General features: G+C 45.5%; 1 protein-coding gene across 1 annotated transcript; it reads right to left on the bottom strand.

Moving 5' to 3' along the window:
- Nucleotides 1–622: 622 nt before the first annotated feature.
- PGLYRP3 (peptidoglycan recognition protein 3) lies at nucleotides 623–17,096 on the bottom strand. Its single transcript, XM_037814342.1, has 10 exons — nucleotides 16,799–17,096; nucleotides 15,672–15,818; nucleotides 14,827–14,922; nucleotides 12,710–12,817; nucleotides 11,639–11,840; nucleotides 9,613–9,731; nucleotides 8,591–8,698; nucleotides 5,774–5,972; nucleotides 2,313–2,431; nucleotides 623–1,771 (listed from the first exon to the last, which is right to left on the bottom strand). Exons 3-10 carry the CDS (start codon nucleotides 14,873–14,875, stop codon nucleotides 1,593–1,595), a joined length of 1,083 nt encoding a protein of 360 aa, XP_037670270.1. The 5' UTR covers nucleotides 14,876–14,922; nucleotides 15,672–15,818; nucleotides 16,799–17,096; the 3' UTR covers nucleotides 623–1,592.
- Between the last annotated feature and the right edge of the window lie 231 nt (nucleotides 17,097–17,327).

Below are 17,327 nucleotides of genomic sequence, written 5' to 3'. Positions count from 1 at the left end.
TCCAAAGCCTACATTGAGGGGGGAACGGGCAAATAGTCCCTAAGGCCTAGAGATTGGTGTTTAAATCAAAGGGAGGAGACCCTCTGCTTTGGAAGAATTGTAAGAAAGATCAAGAAATCAAAGGACAGTTTCTCATGAGACCATTTCTCAGCATTTCCCTTTGGCTACTTCCTGCGTGAGAGGCCTTTAAACTCACCCTTGCTGCTGTAAGACAAGCGAAAACACACTGTGGTGAGTTTCTGCAGTGTTTCTCTGGGAAATCTTTGCCTCGCCCCACCCCAAAGTAAGGACTGGGTTGGCAAGAGGCTCTGATAGAATCACTTCCAGGTTCTCCTCCTGGAGCCCCACCCCTGGCTGTGTACGTCCGGAAGTGGCACTGAGTCTCCTGGGCAATAGGGAGAACTAATCCTTCCCCTGCTCACATACTGAGGACAAATGACAACTGGACAGAGTGAACGGGATGAGACCAGGTGGCAGTCCTTGGACAGGTCAACGGGCTGTACAAATATGAGGCTGAGAAAGCCAGCCTTGTAAGATGTGAAAACACTCTGAAATCAAGGACACAGTATGAATACCAAAGAATTTATAGGAAAAAAAAATTCCATGTTTCTGGCTCCTTCTACATATCCCTCCCCTCTTTCTTCCTTCCTTTGTTTCCAATCAGGACTGGGGGAAACAGGAACCAGCTGTCCTCTTCCAGCAAACAGCATCTCTGTGTCTGAAAGGATGCAGCTTCCTTCTGGGCAGAGGAGCTCAGAGGAGCTCAGGGTCCTGCCCTCGGGGAGCTCTGGGAGGACGGGGAGACAGACCCAAGAGGCACAGCCCCCCTGCAGACAGCTCCAGAGCCAGCTCCCAGCCTCAGACTGGGAGGGCACAGGAACAGAGAGAACGCTGCCGGGTGCAGGGGACCAGGAAGGCTTCCCCAAAGATGGCGTGGTGGAGCAAATTTGAAAGGTGAGCCAGCACTTGAGGCCACTCATTCATTTAATCACTCATTTCTTCAACATCTATAGCATGTACTACATTCCAGACACTGCCGAGGTCCTGATGATGCAGAGATGAATACATCCAGTACCTACCCTCGACACTCTCCAACCAGGAAAGAGAACAGACACTATATAAATAATTTCAGCCCTTTAAATAAGGACTGTGGCCTAATTTGTACATATGTGAGCAGGGAGGAGGGCACTGGGGGCGTTTCCTCCAAGAGGTGTCATGGATCTGGGTCACTTGTGAGGGTTGGGGGCTGCCAGGCAGACAACAGGGTAGGGGCAAGTAAAGAGGGAAAGAGAAGTTAAATGGGGACCAGCCCCTGGTCTCACCTGGGGTAAGAGGTGGGTGCCCAGGGGAGAGGAAGATGAGGAGAGAGGAAGGCCTGGCCCCGGCTCAGAGGGCTACGGGGTGTGGGAGCCACCGGAGGATGTGAGCAGGACAGGACGGGATCACAGTGCCCTCAGGAAGGAGGGACAGGATGGGGCTGGCAGGGGAGAGGAGACCAGCAGGGAGCTGAGCCAGGGCGTGGGGCGAGGACAGAGGAGCCCTGGCAGTCGGGGGGAGGCGGCAGTGTCAGCAGCAGCAGGGGCCTCCCTCCCTCAGTGTTTGAAATGAGGCCAGGTTCTGATGATGTTGTACAAAGCCTGCCCCGGGGACAGGGTGCTGCTGAGATCACTATGTCCCACCAGAAGGTAGTTGGGCATCAGGTACCCCTCGTTCACGGCACACTGGATCAGGTTCTGGGCTGCCTCCAGCGCTGCAGCATTCGGTGGTTTTTCTGCAAAACACATTTACCCCATCAATCATTAGGGTCTATAGGCCTTTGCTTAGGGCAGGGGCAAGCTCCAAGATTCCAGTCTCTCTCCTCCTCCTCCTCCCACCACCACAGACAGCAAATTCACACTAACTGTGGCAACCAGGCCTAAAGAGAACACAAGGTCATCATGTTCCCTGACTGGAAGAAACCAAAGTTTCTTGTTGCCATGGTTACCAAGGAAGAGGAAGCATTTGCTGACTGAGTCAGAAGGGCACCAAGGTTAGCAAAAGATTTTTGTTTTTTTCTCTCTTGCTCCATGCTTGCCTTGGTTGTGAACAGAAAGACAGATGGTGCTGAATAGGGAGGTGGATGGATTTGGGGTAAATACTCTGTCTGGGAGGAACTCCTGTTTAAACTCATCCAATAATTAGAGTCCAGTTTAAAGTTAAAATGTGCCACAGACAGTGGCAGACTCCACAGTGTTGCCCTTCCCTCCAAACTTCCCCAACATTGCATATAATACTTCATCACCTAGAACCCTCTGCCCACACTTACTCCTTACCTACAAAATTGCCTATGAAGGCAATTCCTAGGGCAATATCGTTGTACCCGTAGGTGTGAGAGCCTTGGACGTGCCAGCCAACTCCTTCATATACACCGCCATCCAGGCCTACCAGGAAGCTAGAATTGGGCAAAGTGAGACAGAGCTCAGCACAGAAAGTGATTGTGGAATTCAGAATTTGCTTCATTTACTCACTGAACGTTCATTCATTTTTTCATCCATTCATTGAATTTGCACAGAGAAAATACAAACCACAGTTGCTGATCCCAAAAACTAAAGACAGTGACAAGCAATGATAACAGCAACTTTAATCCACTCCAGTGTGGTCTTTGTTCCCACTGCACCTCCACTGTGCCACTGATCTGACCCCACTAAGGGGACCAGTGACCTCCTTGGCAACAAGTACAGTGGACACTTATATTACTTCTGAGTTACACTGACTTCTCTCTTCTTGAATTGGTCTGCTCTAGGCTTCCACAAGCCACAGTCTCCTGAATTCCTCTTCTCTGACTGCTTCTCATTAGGTTGCACTCCCATCCCACCTTCCTGGGCCTCTTTCTCAAATGGAGGGTGCCTCGGGACTCTGAGACAGGCCTTCTCTCTTCCAACTAGACACATTCTCCTTGGACAATCCTTCCTTTCCTATAGTTTCATTTGCCATAAAACCCAACATGTCTAAAACAAACAATCCACTTCCCCAATTTCCCCGGCAAAAATTGGGCATCATCCTGAATATTTCCCCTTCCCCCATCCAATCATTAACCATGGCTTGTTAACTGAATGTCTAATGTAGCATTTAAATTATTCCACTTCTCTCTATGCCAGCTGCTACTGCTCTGGTCAAAGTCATCATCACCTGTTGCCTGAATTATTGAAATAGCTCCCTGCCCATGCTTGCCCTGCCCTTCCAATCCATTCCTGAAAAAGCAGTATGACAGGCAGAATCATGACCCCACAAATATGTCTAAGTCATAATCCTGGAACCTGTGACTATGTTAGGTTGCATGGCAAGAGGGAATTAAAGTTGCAGATGTAATTCAAGTTGCTAATCAGCTGACCTTAAAATAAGGAGATTATCCTGGATTAACTGGGCAAGCCCAATGTCATTACAAGGGTCCTTATAAGTGGAAGAGGGAAGCAAAAAAGAGAAACAGAGGTGACAGTGTGAGAAGCCCAAGACCCACTGTGGCTGGCTTTGAAGATGGAGGGTATGATCACGAGTCAAGAATGCAGGAAGCCCACTATATAGATCCCTTTTTAGTTTTTAGTGAATTGGAATAGTTTAAAGGAAATACCTGAAGCAGTTGAGCTGCAACCCAGTAGCCTTGATTCTCGAAGACTGAATATGTAGCTTACACTGTGTGGCCACGTGATTGTGAAAACCTTGTGGCTCACACTCGCTCTATCTAGTGTATGGACAGATGAGTAGAAAAATGGGGACAAAAATTAAATGAAAAATAAGGTGGGATGGGGGTATGGGATGTTTTAGTTGTTCTTTTTTACTTTCATTCTTTTTTTGAGTAGTAAAAATGTTCAAAAATTGATTGTGGTGATGAATACACAATTATATGATGGCACTATGAGCAACTGATTGTACACTGTGGATGACTGTATGGTATGTGAATATATCTCAATAAAACTGAATTTTAAAAAAATAAGAATGCAGGCAACCTCTGGAAGCTAGAAAAAAGCAAGCAAATGGAGCCTCCAAAAGGAAGACAGAGTTGCTGACACCTTGAAGTTTAGCCCAGTGAGACCTGTTTTGGACTTCTGACCCCCAGAACTGTAAGAGAATAAAATTTGTGTTGTTCTAAGCCACTAAGTCTGTGGTAATTTGTTGCAGCAGCAATAGGAAACTAATACAGGAAGCCAAAGTGGTTTAAAAAAAAACACAAATTCTATCATATCAAGTAACCTTCCAATTAGCCTTTGGCCTTTCAAGTGGAATCTGTGTCTTGGATCCATTACCAAGCCCTTCATGCTATGGCTCCTAGATACCTCTCCAGCCTTACCTCTCACTACACCTCTCTTTGAGTAGTGAATTTTTACGTATGAGTTAAACTTCTTTCAGCTTTCCAGGGGTATTTGCTCTGTATGGACCCCAGGCCCTTGCATATACTGTTTCCGTTACCATAACACTTCCCCCCTTCTTTGCCTGACTAGCTCCTACTCCTTCTTTATGTCCCCTTGGTTAGAGGCTCACCCTATGTGTATCCTATACTTCCATCACATGCTTAACACGCTGAATTGTTATCAATTATATCTTCCTCTCTCAACTCCACAAGGGCAGGAACCATACCTATCTTGTCTAGCACCAGGTACATAGTAGATATCCAATAAATATTGTTTAAAAGGATAAAAACCAATTAGTGAGTGGGTGCTTTTTCCTGATTTCAGTACACATCAGGGTTAGAGGTAACTTATGAGGCTGGAGTGGGAGGGAGACCCCGTAACAGGTTTCAAAAGTCAAGGAAAAGAGATCAAGCCCCTGAAGACTGAATGAAAAAACAAACTAGATATTCCCTTAGCTTCTATCATTTCTATTTAGAATTTCCACATGTGGTCATTTATTTTCTGTGCTAAATAACCATAGCAATGCTGTGGAAAATCTTTCAAAGTGCCACGACAATGTTCTCCTGTTTGCAAAATCTGCTTTTAAAATGGGGTCAAAGAGGAAAGAAGCAGCCAGCCCAGAAGGACACATAATCAAAAGCAAATCCACACAAGACTTTGTAAAAGCCATTGTGATTAAGACCCAGAAGAATAACTGAAATTTATCATACTCTATCCCTGGATCCATTCTATAAAAATCACAAAGGCCTCTTCCAACTACCTTCTGCTATCCCATTAGTTTAACAGGTTTTCTTATTACAGTCTTGGCATTAAAGGATCCAAAAGAGAATATTTTGATCCAACTCCCTGCCTTAAACAGATAAGGTCTTGTCGCCCCATTTAGAGATCAGGCAATTGAGGCCCAGAGAAATTAAAACTTCCTGGATCTATAAAATAGGATAAATAATACCAAAAGTTTAATAGGATACCAATAGCAGAGAGAGCAAGTATGGGCAAGGTAGGGGGTGGCCAGGATCTGAGTCTTTGATCCACTGGAAGAGACTGCATAAGTAAGGCACAACCCTTTGACCTCGTTCCCTAAGGGACTCAGAGTCTTGCTCTATCACAACTTCTCCAAAAACCTTTTCAGAGTCTTCCCCCACCACTTGTGGAGAATATGCCCAGGAAGGATAACTAACCTTTAGTTATCCTAGCTAACCAACCTTTAGTTATCCTAGCTAACCTGGGAAAGATACTCAACCCAGAGTCTTGCATGGATAAGATGTGATGCCTTATGTTAAAGCACTGGCACAACGGAAGGGCTCAGTAAATACTGGTTCCCTCCTTTCTACAGCCAGGTTTCTGCCACTGAGGAAAAAGTGGGTCATGTTTCCACCAATTCCACTTACTGATATCCAATGTCGCAGAAGTTCTGTGTGTCCATGTGATAGGACTGGATATCGCGGACGCGCACCTGGCAGTCCATGGATATGTTGCAGCTTGTCCCAGCAGTGTGGATGATAACAACGTATTTGGCTGGGAGGTTCATTTTAGGGCAGTGTGTCTCTCTGGCTTCCCAAGAAGACCGTGTGATGATGTTGGGACAAGCTGTGGTGAGGTGAAAAAACAAGGAAATGGGAATTCATCCTTGTCCACATGTAGACAATTCCACAACCACAGGCTGGGTTGCTCCTCGGTCTCTCCCCAACCTCCAGCACCCACAGGAACATCCTAACATGAGCTCGGCTTCAGGATTCTGGGAACATCCACATGAGGGTTGTCAGGCTCAAGTGACTGGAGACAAGTTGCAGGGGCAAAAATCCATAGCTTCTGATCACAACTATAGAAACCATTGTATGAGCAAAAGGGAAAGGACTGTTGGTTACCTAGGCACAGCCATTTTACTCAAAGGACAAAGTATACCTACATGTTTGACTACTCATTACAAATACATGCAGGTGTATGTACTTATGTCATAGGGTTAATATGCAGAATTCAGCTGCCTCCTGATTCTCTGAACTGATGGCATGACTATGAAAACAATTAGAAATCTATAAAGAACTCTACAAATGTTAAGGAATTCTCATTATTGGAGATGGTACCTGTCCAAAAGCAGGAAAACCTTTATGTAGAGATTTGCAATTAAAAAAAACTAATTAAAAAAATCAGTGAGTTCAAGAAAAGGCTCACTTTAACAGAAAGAGTTAAATCACTGAAAGTGCCTATTAATTTTATTGGTTTTGAGTTGCTGCTTGTTCACTTCAAAACAGTGCATGATTTTTTTTACCCAACTTATTAGAATATTCACTCTGACTTCAATGTAGTGTGTAACAGTTATTTTCAGGAGTGTGGCTATGTTGCCAATGGGTTGATTTTTCCAGAGCCAGAGTTCGACAGCTGTGAGTGTCGGCACTGCCCCATGAATCAACTGTTAAAGAGGCTGAAAAGGAGATCAGACTTCGATTGGAGATATAAATGAAATGGATTTGGTTGAGATTGGGGCAGCTCCAACTAAAGGGTACAGGATGATACTAACCATGTTTTAAAATTTTGACTTCTGTGTGGGACCAAAGGAAGAGATGGTTATATGGTACAAAATCTATATTTTCTCTAGCACATTGTATTATTTAACTTGTATGGTCAGTTTACTCAAGTGCCATAATTACATGGAAACTTGACTAGGGAGTGAGACCTTGTTGTTTGTACAGATTAGCATGAAGCCTGATAGAACCCAGAGTAATTTGGGTAGAGAATAAAATGTATTTACAAAGCCCCCTTGAGGGACTGTGGGAAAATGTGGAAACATTAAACTTCCCCAGCTGGGGAATTCCTGATATTCTCACAAGCATTGGGGACCACCAGCTTAGTAGGATAAGCCCCCGATCTTGGTGCTTGCCCTTACAAAGCTTGACACTGCAAAGGAGAGGCTAAGCCTATTTATAATTGTGCCTAGGAGTCACCCCCAGAGAGCATCTTCTGTTGCTCAGATGTGGTCTCTCTCTCTAAGCCAACTCAGCAGGTAAACTCACCACCCTACCTACATGAGACATGACTCCCAGGGGTAAAAATCTCCCTGGCAATGTAGAATGTGACTCCCAGGAATGAGCCTGGACCCTGCATCATGTGACTGAGAAAGCCTTTGGACCAAAAAGGGGGAGGAGAATAGAAACAAAACAAAGTTTCAACGGCTGAGAGATTTCAAATGGAGTTGAGAGGTCATTCTGGAGGTAACTCTTATGTGTTATATAGATGTTCCTTTTAAGTTTTTAGTTTATTAGAATAGTTAGAAGGAAATATCAGAAATTGTTGAATTGCAAACCAGTATCCTTGATTCTTCAAGGCAATCGCATAACTATATAGCTTATATAGTGTGACTGTGTGATTGTGAAAACCATATGGCTCACACTCCCTTTATCCAGTGCATGGACAAATGAGTAGAAAAAATGAAAAAATGGAGACAAAAAGTAAATGAATAATATGGAGGAGGGGGATATGGGACGTTTTGAGTGTTCTTTTTACTTTTATTCATATTTTTATGTTTTGGAGTAATGAAAATGTTCAAAAATTAACTGCGGTCATGAATGCACACATATATGATGAAATTATGAACAACTGTACATTTTGGATGACTGTATGGTATATGAATATATTTCAATAAAATTACATTAAAAAAAAGAAAGGGGTGTGTGTGTATATGTGAGTGTGTACTCATATATTATATATATATATCGCCAACCCCATTTTCATGCTTTACATATCTCCATAGGCTTTATGACATTTGACATCATATATATTTTACTTTCTAAATAATTCATTTTCTGTCTTCCCTCACTGGAATGTAAGCATCAGGAAGGAAGAGAATTTTGTCTATTTTATTTATGGCTATATCCCCAGTACCTAGAAGAGGCCTGGCACTTAGACAGTATTCAGTAAATATCTGTTGATTGAGTGAAAACATGCATACAAATATATTTATATTTAACAGTAACTCCAAGGCTATCTCCTAGTGAGATGAAGAGGAGGCCAGGAAGGTGCCCTATCTGATTTTTCCAGATCTCAAACTTATGATTGGCATTAGACATGTCCTTGACCTGAAAGAAGCCAATGAAAGCCCAAAAAGAAGAGTATTCTCAAATATGGTTGAGATAGCAATGAGAAGGAGGGCAAAGTGGGATTTCACTTTTCCTTGAGCATCACCGGCTGTTAAGGAGCCAGACAGATCTCACCTTTCAAGAGAAGTGGCCGAATGTACCTGGGTGACAGGCAACCCTTCTGGATGGCATAGGAGATCAGGCCTTCTGCAGCTGACAAGGCAGCAGGGCTGGGATCACTACCTAAAGGAGGATGACATGGAAAACAGAACTGTCAGTAAGAAACTCTGGCCTTGTCCAGAAAACTGGAGGGGGAAAGGATGTTCTACCTGACCCTGAATAACTGATGAACAGGAAGAGAAGAAACTGGTTCAGCAGCCAGGACACTGGGCCCAAAAGGCAAAGAACTACTTAGACAGAGTTCTTGGCAGCCAAGTTTGGTGACCTCTTCTAAGTGCCAAACCAGACTTTATTTATCCACTCCATCTCTAGATGGAAGGGCTGGGAAACAGTAAAAGCCACAGGCAGAGGGAAGCCCACCTGACCAAATGAGCCCTGGCATGGAGAAAAGGATGACAGTATTTACTAAGTAGTCTGCATAAATCTAGGCAGGTGGTGAGCCCTTAAAAACATTAACTTATTTAATTCTCACAGAAAACCTCTGAGGTAAATGTTATTACTAGTTCCAATTGGCAGATGAGGATACGGTTACAGCAGTTATTTATCTATTTGCTCTCAACTCCATTCCTACTACTGTGCGCTACTCTGTTTTGCAAACTACATTTCCCAGACTCCCCTGCCTTCTAGCTTCAGGTTTGCTTCCACCAATAGGAGACTCTGGATAAGGGAGAAGCTATGCTTTTCTGCTTCTGGCTGCTGCAGCAGCAATGTCAGACAACTGCAAGTGCTCGCAATCACTGCAAGCTCAACAGTGTCAGTGGTGGTTTGGGTCAACACAGGAGTGTAGACCAGAGAGGAGGAGGAAGAGAAAAAGAATGGGATGTTGTAGAAGTCAAGGGAGAAAAGAACTTCAAAAGAAGTTCATCAGAGAAGATAAGTATGATATAGGTGAAAGGACAAGAGTGTTGAGGTGAGGTAGTGCAGGAAGAGAGCAAAGACAACTCCCTGGAAAAGGGTCAGCAGGGGAGGAGCATTACCTATTGTGTTGCCAAAGAAAGCGATGCCAAGGGAGACATTGTTGTAGCCTTGGGTGTGCAAGCCTTGGACATTCCAGCCAACACCTTCGTACACCCTGCCGTCCTCCCCAACCAGGAAGCTGAAGGGCAGGAAATAAGGGTTTAATGGCTTGTCCCTGTACCAAGAAACCCCTCACCCATCTTTAGAGGGGAAAAGAGCTCTGGAGGCTCTAAAATAAATACTAGGCTTCAATAACACCATAGAGGGGGAAAATTGATCTGAAATTGATCTCCAAGAGAAGTAGAAATTTACTTTGAATTTTGTTGTGACTTACCTTACATGTGTTTCTCAGCATCTTGCATTAAAAATATTGATTTGGTTCAAAATGGAAATCAAATGTCTGACTTTCAAGGACCTGAGAACATTCATTAGTTCAGTACTTTTCAAGAGCTTTAAAATTAAGTCATCATGTTTTTTTTTAATTCTAGCATCAAGTACTTGATCATGCTTTGAAGCAATCAACCAGAATTTGGGAATCCTTTAGTATTGACTTTTTCTTCAGCTTCTCCTTAAGAATTTCCTTTGTCTCTTCTTTATTGCAGGAATTTGTTTAGTCTTCATTTGTATCCATTTTTTAATTAAAATTTATCTATTCTTTTATTCTACCTCCTCCTTTATTTCTGCTTCCCTTGAACTTCTTTGTCCTGAGCTTTCCAATCAGAGTCTTGGGAATTGATGTTTTCACAACTCGTGCCAGATTCAGCTTTTTAGATTGTGAGTTTTCACAGCAAACTGAAAATGGAGTGAACACTTCCCTGGGGTCACTCAAAGACCATGAACTGAGTTGGACCAACTTTCTACCCTGTGCTGACATCGGTCTGAGCATCCCATGTGGGAGCCTCAGTAAGTTCCCCGTTTCCTTGACTTTGCCACCAGTGCTCTCAAAAGCTCCTCTGTCACTTCTGCAGCAGCCTTTGGCTGATCCAGTGTGAATAGTTCCTCATGGCTACAGTCAGTCACATTGTAAGAAGTGGAGCATATTACACCATCGCTGCAGGAACCTGACTTAGAGGTGCAGTGGCTAAGTGATTTAGACATACTGCTGCTGCAGTGACAACAGCAGGTGCAGGGACAGAGCTGAGGAAATGAATTCACAGAGGGAAGGTGGGAAGACCTTGGCCCCCAGGGGCACTGGTAGCTACAACAAAGGCCTCCAGCTGCTCTTACATATTTGTGTTTTTTAAAAATAAATGCATACATTCTCCTCTGCAACATGGAAACAGAAATCATTTATATTTGTCTTCAGAATTTGGGGGGAAACTCAGGGGGACAGAGCTCCATTCTGTGTGTGTATGTGTGTGTGTCCTTATTATATCCTATAGATCCTCATTATTCCCGAAGAGAGAAGAGATTCTGGGCCCCCAACAACAATCCTCAGAGTAGATATTTGGACTCAATTACACGATGGAAGGATCCTCTCATGCTTCACGCTTGTTTACACAGGGGGTCTCCTCCCCCTCCAATCTCACTGTCAGGGCAGCCCTTCAAGGTGGCAGGTGGGAAACTGCTTCTCAGGGTAAAAGCCCTGTCCATGCAGGGAAGTGGGACAAGTGTGAAACTCACAGGCCACCTGGAAACAGTGCTGGGCCCACCGCTTCCTTGCTGTGTGACTGAGCAAATTCACCAACTTTCTCAGACTGTGGCTTTCTCACCTATGAAACAGGGGTGTAAAATGTATTTCTCCCACCCAGTCTCAGAATAACTGGGAGGCCTAACCAGGAAATGTCTGTGAAGACCTCTGTAAAGGTCTTCCTTGCTTCTTTTCCTGAGCACGCAGGGTCCAAGAGTACATCTGAACAGATGGCTCAGAGTTGTCCCTCCTAATGACCCCCCAAGGATTTGGGATTTTGTTCCTTTCTTTAAAATGTAAAATTTTATTCATTATACAAGTGATATAAATTAAAGCCAGAAAATGGGGGTAACAGAGAAACACCCTAAGAGGAGTATGTTTGAATGTGGGCTTCAGGGACCCAACCAGCCTCTTACTTGAATGCCACGTCGCACCAGCCTTTGGTGTGGACAGAATGGGACTGTAGGTCCCGCAGCCTCTGCCTGCAAGTGTCCTCCTCCTGGCACTCCAACCCCGTGAGCTGCTCCGTGATGACGTAGACCACAGGCAGGGTCAGCTGGGCCGTGCAGGTGAGAGGTCTCGCCTCCCACTCCTTGCGGGGCACAATGATGGAAGAATCTGCAGGAGGAGCAGAGACAGCATGCAGCAGGAACTACCACTTTCTCCCCAGCAGGCTGTCCACGCTGCCCTGGGTCCTCTCTCTCCAGAGTCCTGTCTGCCCCACTGAGGAGGGAGAGGCCCTGGAGGAGGACTTCACTGCCCACGTTCTCCCCTTCTCACCTCCACAGCCCCATTTTGGCCAAATGATCCACAACACAGGCTCTGCATTCAGCCTAGGAAGTCAAGCTGCCTTATTCCCCAAACTATTTCCTCAGAAGACAAATCCCATCCTTGTCCCCTCTCTGGCCTGCTTCGTGCTTCCTTCCTTCAGAATGCGTGCCCAGCCAACACCCCACGCCCATCCCCAGGTGCTTGGAGCAGCCTTCTCTTGAAGCACCTTGCACAAATGCCTTAGTATTCATTTCACCCACTGGCATTTGTGCCTGGTCTGACTGTGTCTTTTTTCCTGCCCTCCCCTCAGAGCAGGAACTCTCTGAGGGAAGCAGCTGTTGCCCTCCTGAAGCTAGGGGCTTCCAAGGTCCAGAGCCCACAGGGTATACGTCTCTCTCTTCTAGATAAAAAATCACAGGGGCCAGTGCTGCACGGTCCCACACAGGACTGCAGGCTCCCTGAGGGCAGGGCTGCCTTTAGTCTCATCCTAGGAACTCCCTGGGATCATGGGTATCTCACCCTCATACCTGAGGACATGTCTTTTCTCTCCTTCTTGGACTCCAACTTTTGCTGAGGACTCAGAACAATCCCGGAGAGTCATTGTACAATGCCCTGCTCAGAATTCCATCCACTCACTTCCAGCCAAGCCATAATGAAGTCCTAAGAAACATTTCTGGCCACCCAAGAAACCCCAGCCTCGGCCCAAACCTCCTCACCATTGCGACCCTTTTGAGTGAGCCTGGAGATTCTGGCAAACAGATCCAGAAGCTCCTCTGACAAGTTCCTGGCTTTGGTTTCATTCCAGGAGATCTGTGGGAAATCCCCTGCAAAAGAACATTCTACTTAGTGCTGGTCCTCAGAGAACACCCATACCAGCATTCTCAGCATCCCTGGTTGGATATCCTTACCCAACAATCCATGGCTCCTCTGCTCCCCAAGTCCCCTGACTTCCTCTAGGAAGCAAAACAGAGAACCACAGATGGCTCTGGACTCAACCTGCCTCTGCCTCCCATGTCTGCCCCAAAAAGGCCTTTATCCTCCCACCCTCCCCAATCCTTTCTCTATTCCAGGTGTACTACAGTCTCTCTGGTCCCCCGATCTGAGCAACTCCACCATTCCTGAATTCACCTGTGTACCTATTAATAGAAACTCTCCACGGGTACCCATCAGAGTGTCACAGACTGAGATGGTCTTCGTCATTTTGAGCAAATGCTTATACATGTCTTAAGCACCCACTGATGCCAGGTAAGGTTCTTGAAATATAGCAATATACAAACCACCATGATTATCCTCACAAAGCCAACAGCTAGACACTTTATACAGAATTTATTGCAGCCTGGGGTCATCACCAACCTGTCCTCATCCACTACCACATTGGCTGCAGCAGCATCACCAACATCATCTCCCACTGGCCAGCTCTACAATTTGCAAAGCATTTCCAAGGGCACCATCATATCTGTGGCTTAGAGCAATTTTATGAGATCAGCTAAGCAAAGCAAAATAACTCCCCCTCTATATATAGGAAATGGAGGGCTCAGAGAAGTTAAGTCACTTGTCTAAAGATGACACAGGTTTTAAGTGGTGGAGCTGGATTACAACCCAGGTTCTCTGACCACTATACCCTGCGGCCTCTCCAGTGTTCTCAGATGATCTTAGACAAGTTACTGCCACAACCTGACCTGTTTCTCTGACCATATAACAAGATCATTATGGGTCTCCAACAGTTTTCCGTGATCTTGTTCATTCAGGTGAAGTGATCAAGACCAAATACTTGACCACAACAATGAAACCAAGGTGTGCCAGGCAGTCTGGGGAGATTTCTGAGGGTTGGAACCCACCTCAAGGAAGGGCTCAGCCTGAGCTGGGCTGAAGGAGAGACACAGGCCCAGGGAGGAGGAATGGTGAGACTGGAGAAGATGGTTTACAAATAAACTCCTAAGTACTCTTATGATTAAAAGAACAGCCATGAGGAGGGCAAGCCAGAAGCAAGGCAGAGTTGTGAAGGGCAGGCACAGGGCAGGAGACAGGAGACAGGGGTGGTTTAGAGAACAGCTCACTGCCTCTCTTAGGCAAGACACTTCACCTGTCAGGGCCTCAGCTTCCCCACTTGCAAAGTGAAGCCGAAACTACCACATTCCCTGATCTGTGAGTTTCTCCAGCACCAACCCCAGGAAATTCAATGGAATTAGCTGTCTAAGTAGCAGAGGGCAGAGAAAGGGTTGTATTACATTATTCTTTCAAAACAATGTCTGTGTATGTAAGACAACTCAAAAAGCATGCCCAGTATTTAAGAATACAAACAAAATCAATTCAATAGCATTTATTCATTGGGCATTTCCTATGTGCCTAATCCTACGTATGGAACTATAAGAAATAGAAGATGTAGAGAAAGGACATTCTTGCTCTCAAGGAATTTGCTGTTATTTACAAATGTGGGCCAAAGTGCTGGCTTTAACTTTGATTGGTACAATAATAATGATGATATAATTAAATGTAGCTACAACTTACCTAGCACTTATTACTCAGTTACTGAGCTAAACACCTCGCACTTATACCTAATTTAATCCTCAAGAACAATACTAGGAAATGAGCAATGTTCTTCTCATATCATGGAGGCAAATCAGACAAAGAAATTTAATAACTTGTTGAGAATCACAGCAGATGGCAGGGCAGGGATTTGAACCCAGGTCTCTCAACTACAGAACAGTGCTCCAAATAGCAAAGTCACGGTATCCTTTAACAAAAGGTGGGCACTGGGAGGATTTCTGCTATTCAACTTGTTCTTCTGTTTCTCATCAAAAGCACTTTCAATATACAGTGAAAGAAAACTCACCCCAGGCCCCAAGACCCAGAGCAGAGAAGACAAGAAACCATGGCAGCATCCTCTCGTGGTCCCAGGACACCAAAGAGGAGAGTGTGGATGGCGGTCCTGGGAGAGACACCAACAGTTAACATGACTGTGCTCACTCTTCGGTGGAGCACCCACCCCACCGCATGGTGCACCACCTGCCCCCCCTGCAGACTGTGGCCCAGCTAAGGGCTAGAACCCTGCTTAGCCTTCTCAGGGTCCCCAGTGCAGGTCCTGGAACTCAGCAGGTGCTCAATAAATGTGAGAACACTAAACATCTCTGACTAGCCAAACACCCCCACTACCCCTGGGAGCTCCTGGTCCCTGGGGGGAGCTCAACGCCTGCTGTTAGGCCTTCCCAGGTATATAATAACAATTTCTAGAATCTTTGAATCAGTCTTATGAATTAACCCTATGAAGATATTTTCATATTTAGTCCTGCAATTTTATATTTAATCTTTACAAATTTCCCATAAGATAACTATTTTTAACCACATTTAAATAGATGAAAAAGCTAACCTGCAGAGAAGGGCAAGGTTCACTTTGTCCCAGCACTAGTTGAGAGTCCAAGGTGTATAAAGTCATCAGGTTCCATCTCCCACCCCTGCAAAGATCCCTGATGGATGCTCGAGTAACCTCTTCTTGAGTGAGAGTAATAACAATACCAGTTATCACTTATTGACCCCATTCTATGTTCCAGGTATTTGCCGAGGACTCTGCAGGTATTTCATTAAGTAAAGGCCCATACTTATCATCAGGAAACTGGGCCTCAGAGTTTAAGTCACTTGCCCAAAGTTAACCAACCAGTAGGGGTAGAAACGAATTCATACCCGAGTCCGTCTGACTCGAGTCTCTTCCCGGAACTGCTCCACAACCTGCTCGAGTTCCTGATGGTGGGGATTCTCAGCTTGGGCCCAGGAGGCTGAATTCAAGGATCTCTATGGTCCCTTTCAGCTCCAAGAATCTTTGCTGCTTTTCTGTACAGAAATGAAATGTTATTCATGTTCAATCAAAATGAAATACCAGTTCACTGAGAAGTCAAAGTATCAACTACCATCCCCACCCCATCCCTGATTATCGCACTGAGGAACTACAGAGGGAGGTGTGAGATAAAATGGGGCAGATTGTCCTCCTCCCAGGGGGGTTGTGCCACAATCTGTAGTCTCAGATGAAAAATTTTTAAAACCACAAGCTTAAGACATGAGAATATAGAAGGTTCATGGATCAATACAAGCCATCATTTGGCAAATAAATCTCAGGATTCTATTCATTCAGGGAAAACTGCACACTAAAGATAAATGGGGCAGGCACCAAATAAACACATGAGAAAATGTTCACCACCCTTGTTAGCTAAACGAGAGGTAGGATTAACTTGATCAAGACTGAAACCCTAAAAGCTGGCCTTGCACAAAAGGAGCTGGCTTCCTGCAAAGCTGCATAGAAACCAGCCATCAATTGAGTCCACCATGAGGTTTGGACTTTGCTCACCTGAGCCTTGCTTCCCAACCATGAATGCTATTGTGGCAAATCCTGCCCCCGGCTGTCATATCACACAGCTGAACTGGCAAGCCTTAGACCCAGCTGCTCATCATGCCAGGAAGGCACTGGCAGTGTTTCCCACCCTCAGCCCCAACTGTAAACACTTGAGTTGGCAGGATAGGGCTGTAGCCATGGCTCTGCCTCTTGGTTCATATTAAATAGGAATTCAGGGATAGACAAAAATGGAAGAAATTGGAGAGAGGCAACCCCAGGACCCACAGTCTTGGCAAAAATATCCAGGAGGGGTAGAACCAAACACATTTGGAGGAATTTATAATAGAGATAGTTTTCTTATTTGGAGGAAGGGCTCAGGAGGGGATGGGGGAAACTTTCACCACCATCTTAACATCTTAACCCGATAGAATCCAGTCCCTTGGAAGGGAGGGGTCTTCTCAGGAAGAAACACGCTAAGAAATACCTGTGGATCCCGCGCTATCTCAGCAGGACACGTCAGGATGCAGGCGGCTCACTGCTCATTGGCTGGTCCTCTCGGCCCTGCCCTCTTTCTCCAACGGCGCCGTCACTCTCCTTCCCTCTAGAGGGCACTCCCGCCCCAAAGAATGGGAGCTCTCGGGCTCTGGTTTTCGGGAGACAAGAGGAAACCCCGGGTCCCTCGTGAAAGATGAGGGGTTAGGAGATAGGGAGGAAGGCAGAGTTCCGGGGCTCTGAGCCAGCTCTAACCGCAGCACCGATAAAAACGCGGGTGAAACCAGACTTGGCCTGAGCGCGCCGCGACCCGCCAGGTGAATAAGCCCAGGTACCGCCTCCCCGGGAAAGGACACGATTGCCCAACACTCCCGAGCTCCTTCCTCATCCGGGTCCTAATGAGTCAGGCGACGTGGGGATGCTGTGGAGCCTGGGACCGTGTCCCTGACATCTGGGAACTTTGCTACCTGTGGAAACACATCTGCCCCAGGAGTTTTAAGCCTATGGATTGAAGTCACTCG

The sequence above is a fragment of the Choloepus didactylus genome, chromosome 2 (genome assembly GCF_015220235.1).
Source record: "Choloepus didactylus isolate mChoDid1 chromosome 2, mChoDid1.pri, whole genome shotgun sequence".
NCBI classification, from domain to species: domain Eukaryota; kingdom Metazoa; phylum Chordata; class Mammalia; order Pilosa; family Megalonychidae; genus Choloepus; species Choloepus didactylus.
The sequence above is the reverse complement of the archived record's forward strand: the minus strand, read 5'-3'. Positions and strand labels throughout refer to the sequence as shown.

Excerpts from the sequence above, each read along its gene's own strand:
- PGLYRP3 (XM_037814342.1), bottom strand. The coding sequence starts at position 14,875 with ATGCTGCCATGGTTTCTTGTCTTCTCTGCTCTGGGTCTTGGGGCCTGG. Across the intron at positions 8,699-9,612 it reads TTTCTTTGGCAACACAATAG|GTAGTGATCCCAGCCCTGCT; the intron begins GTAATGCTCCTC and ends ATCCTCCTTTAG. Across the intron at positions 1,772-2,312 it reads CTTCATAGGCAATTTTGTAG|AAAAACCACCGAATGCTGCA; the intron begins GTAAGGAGTAAG and ends TGTGTTTTGCAG.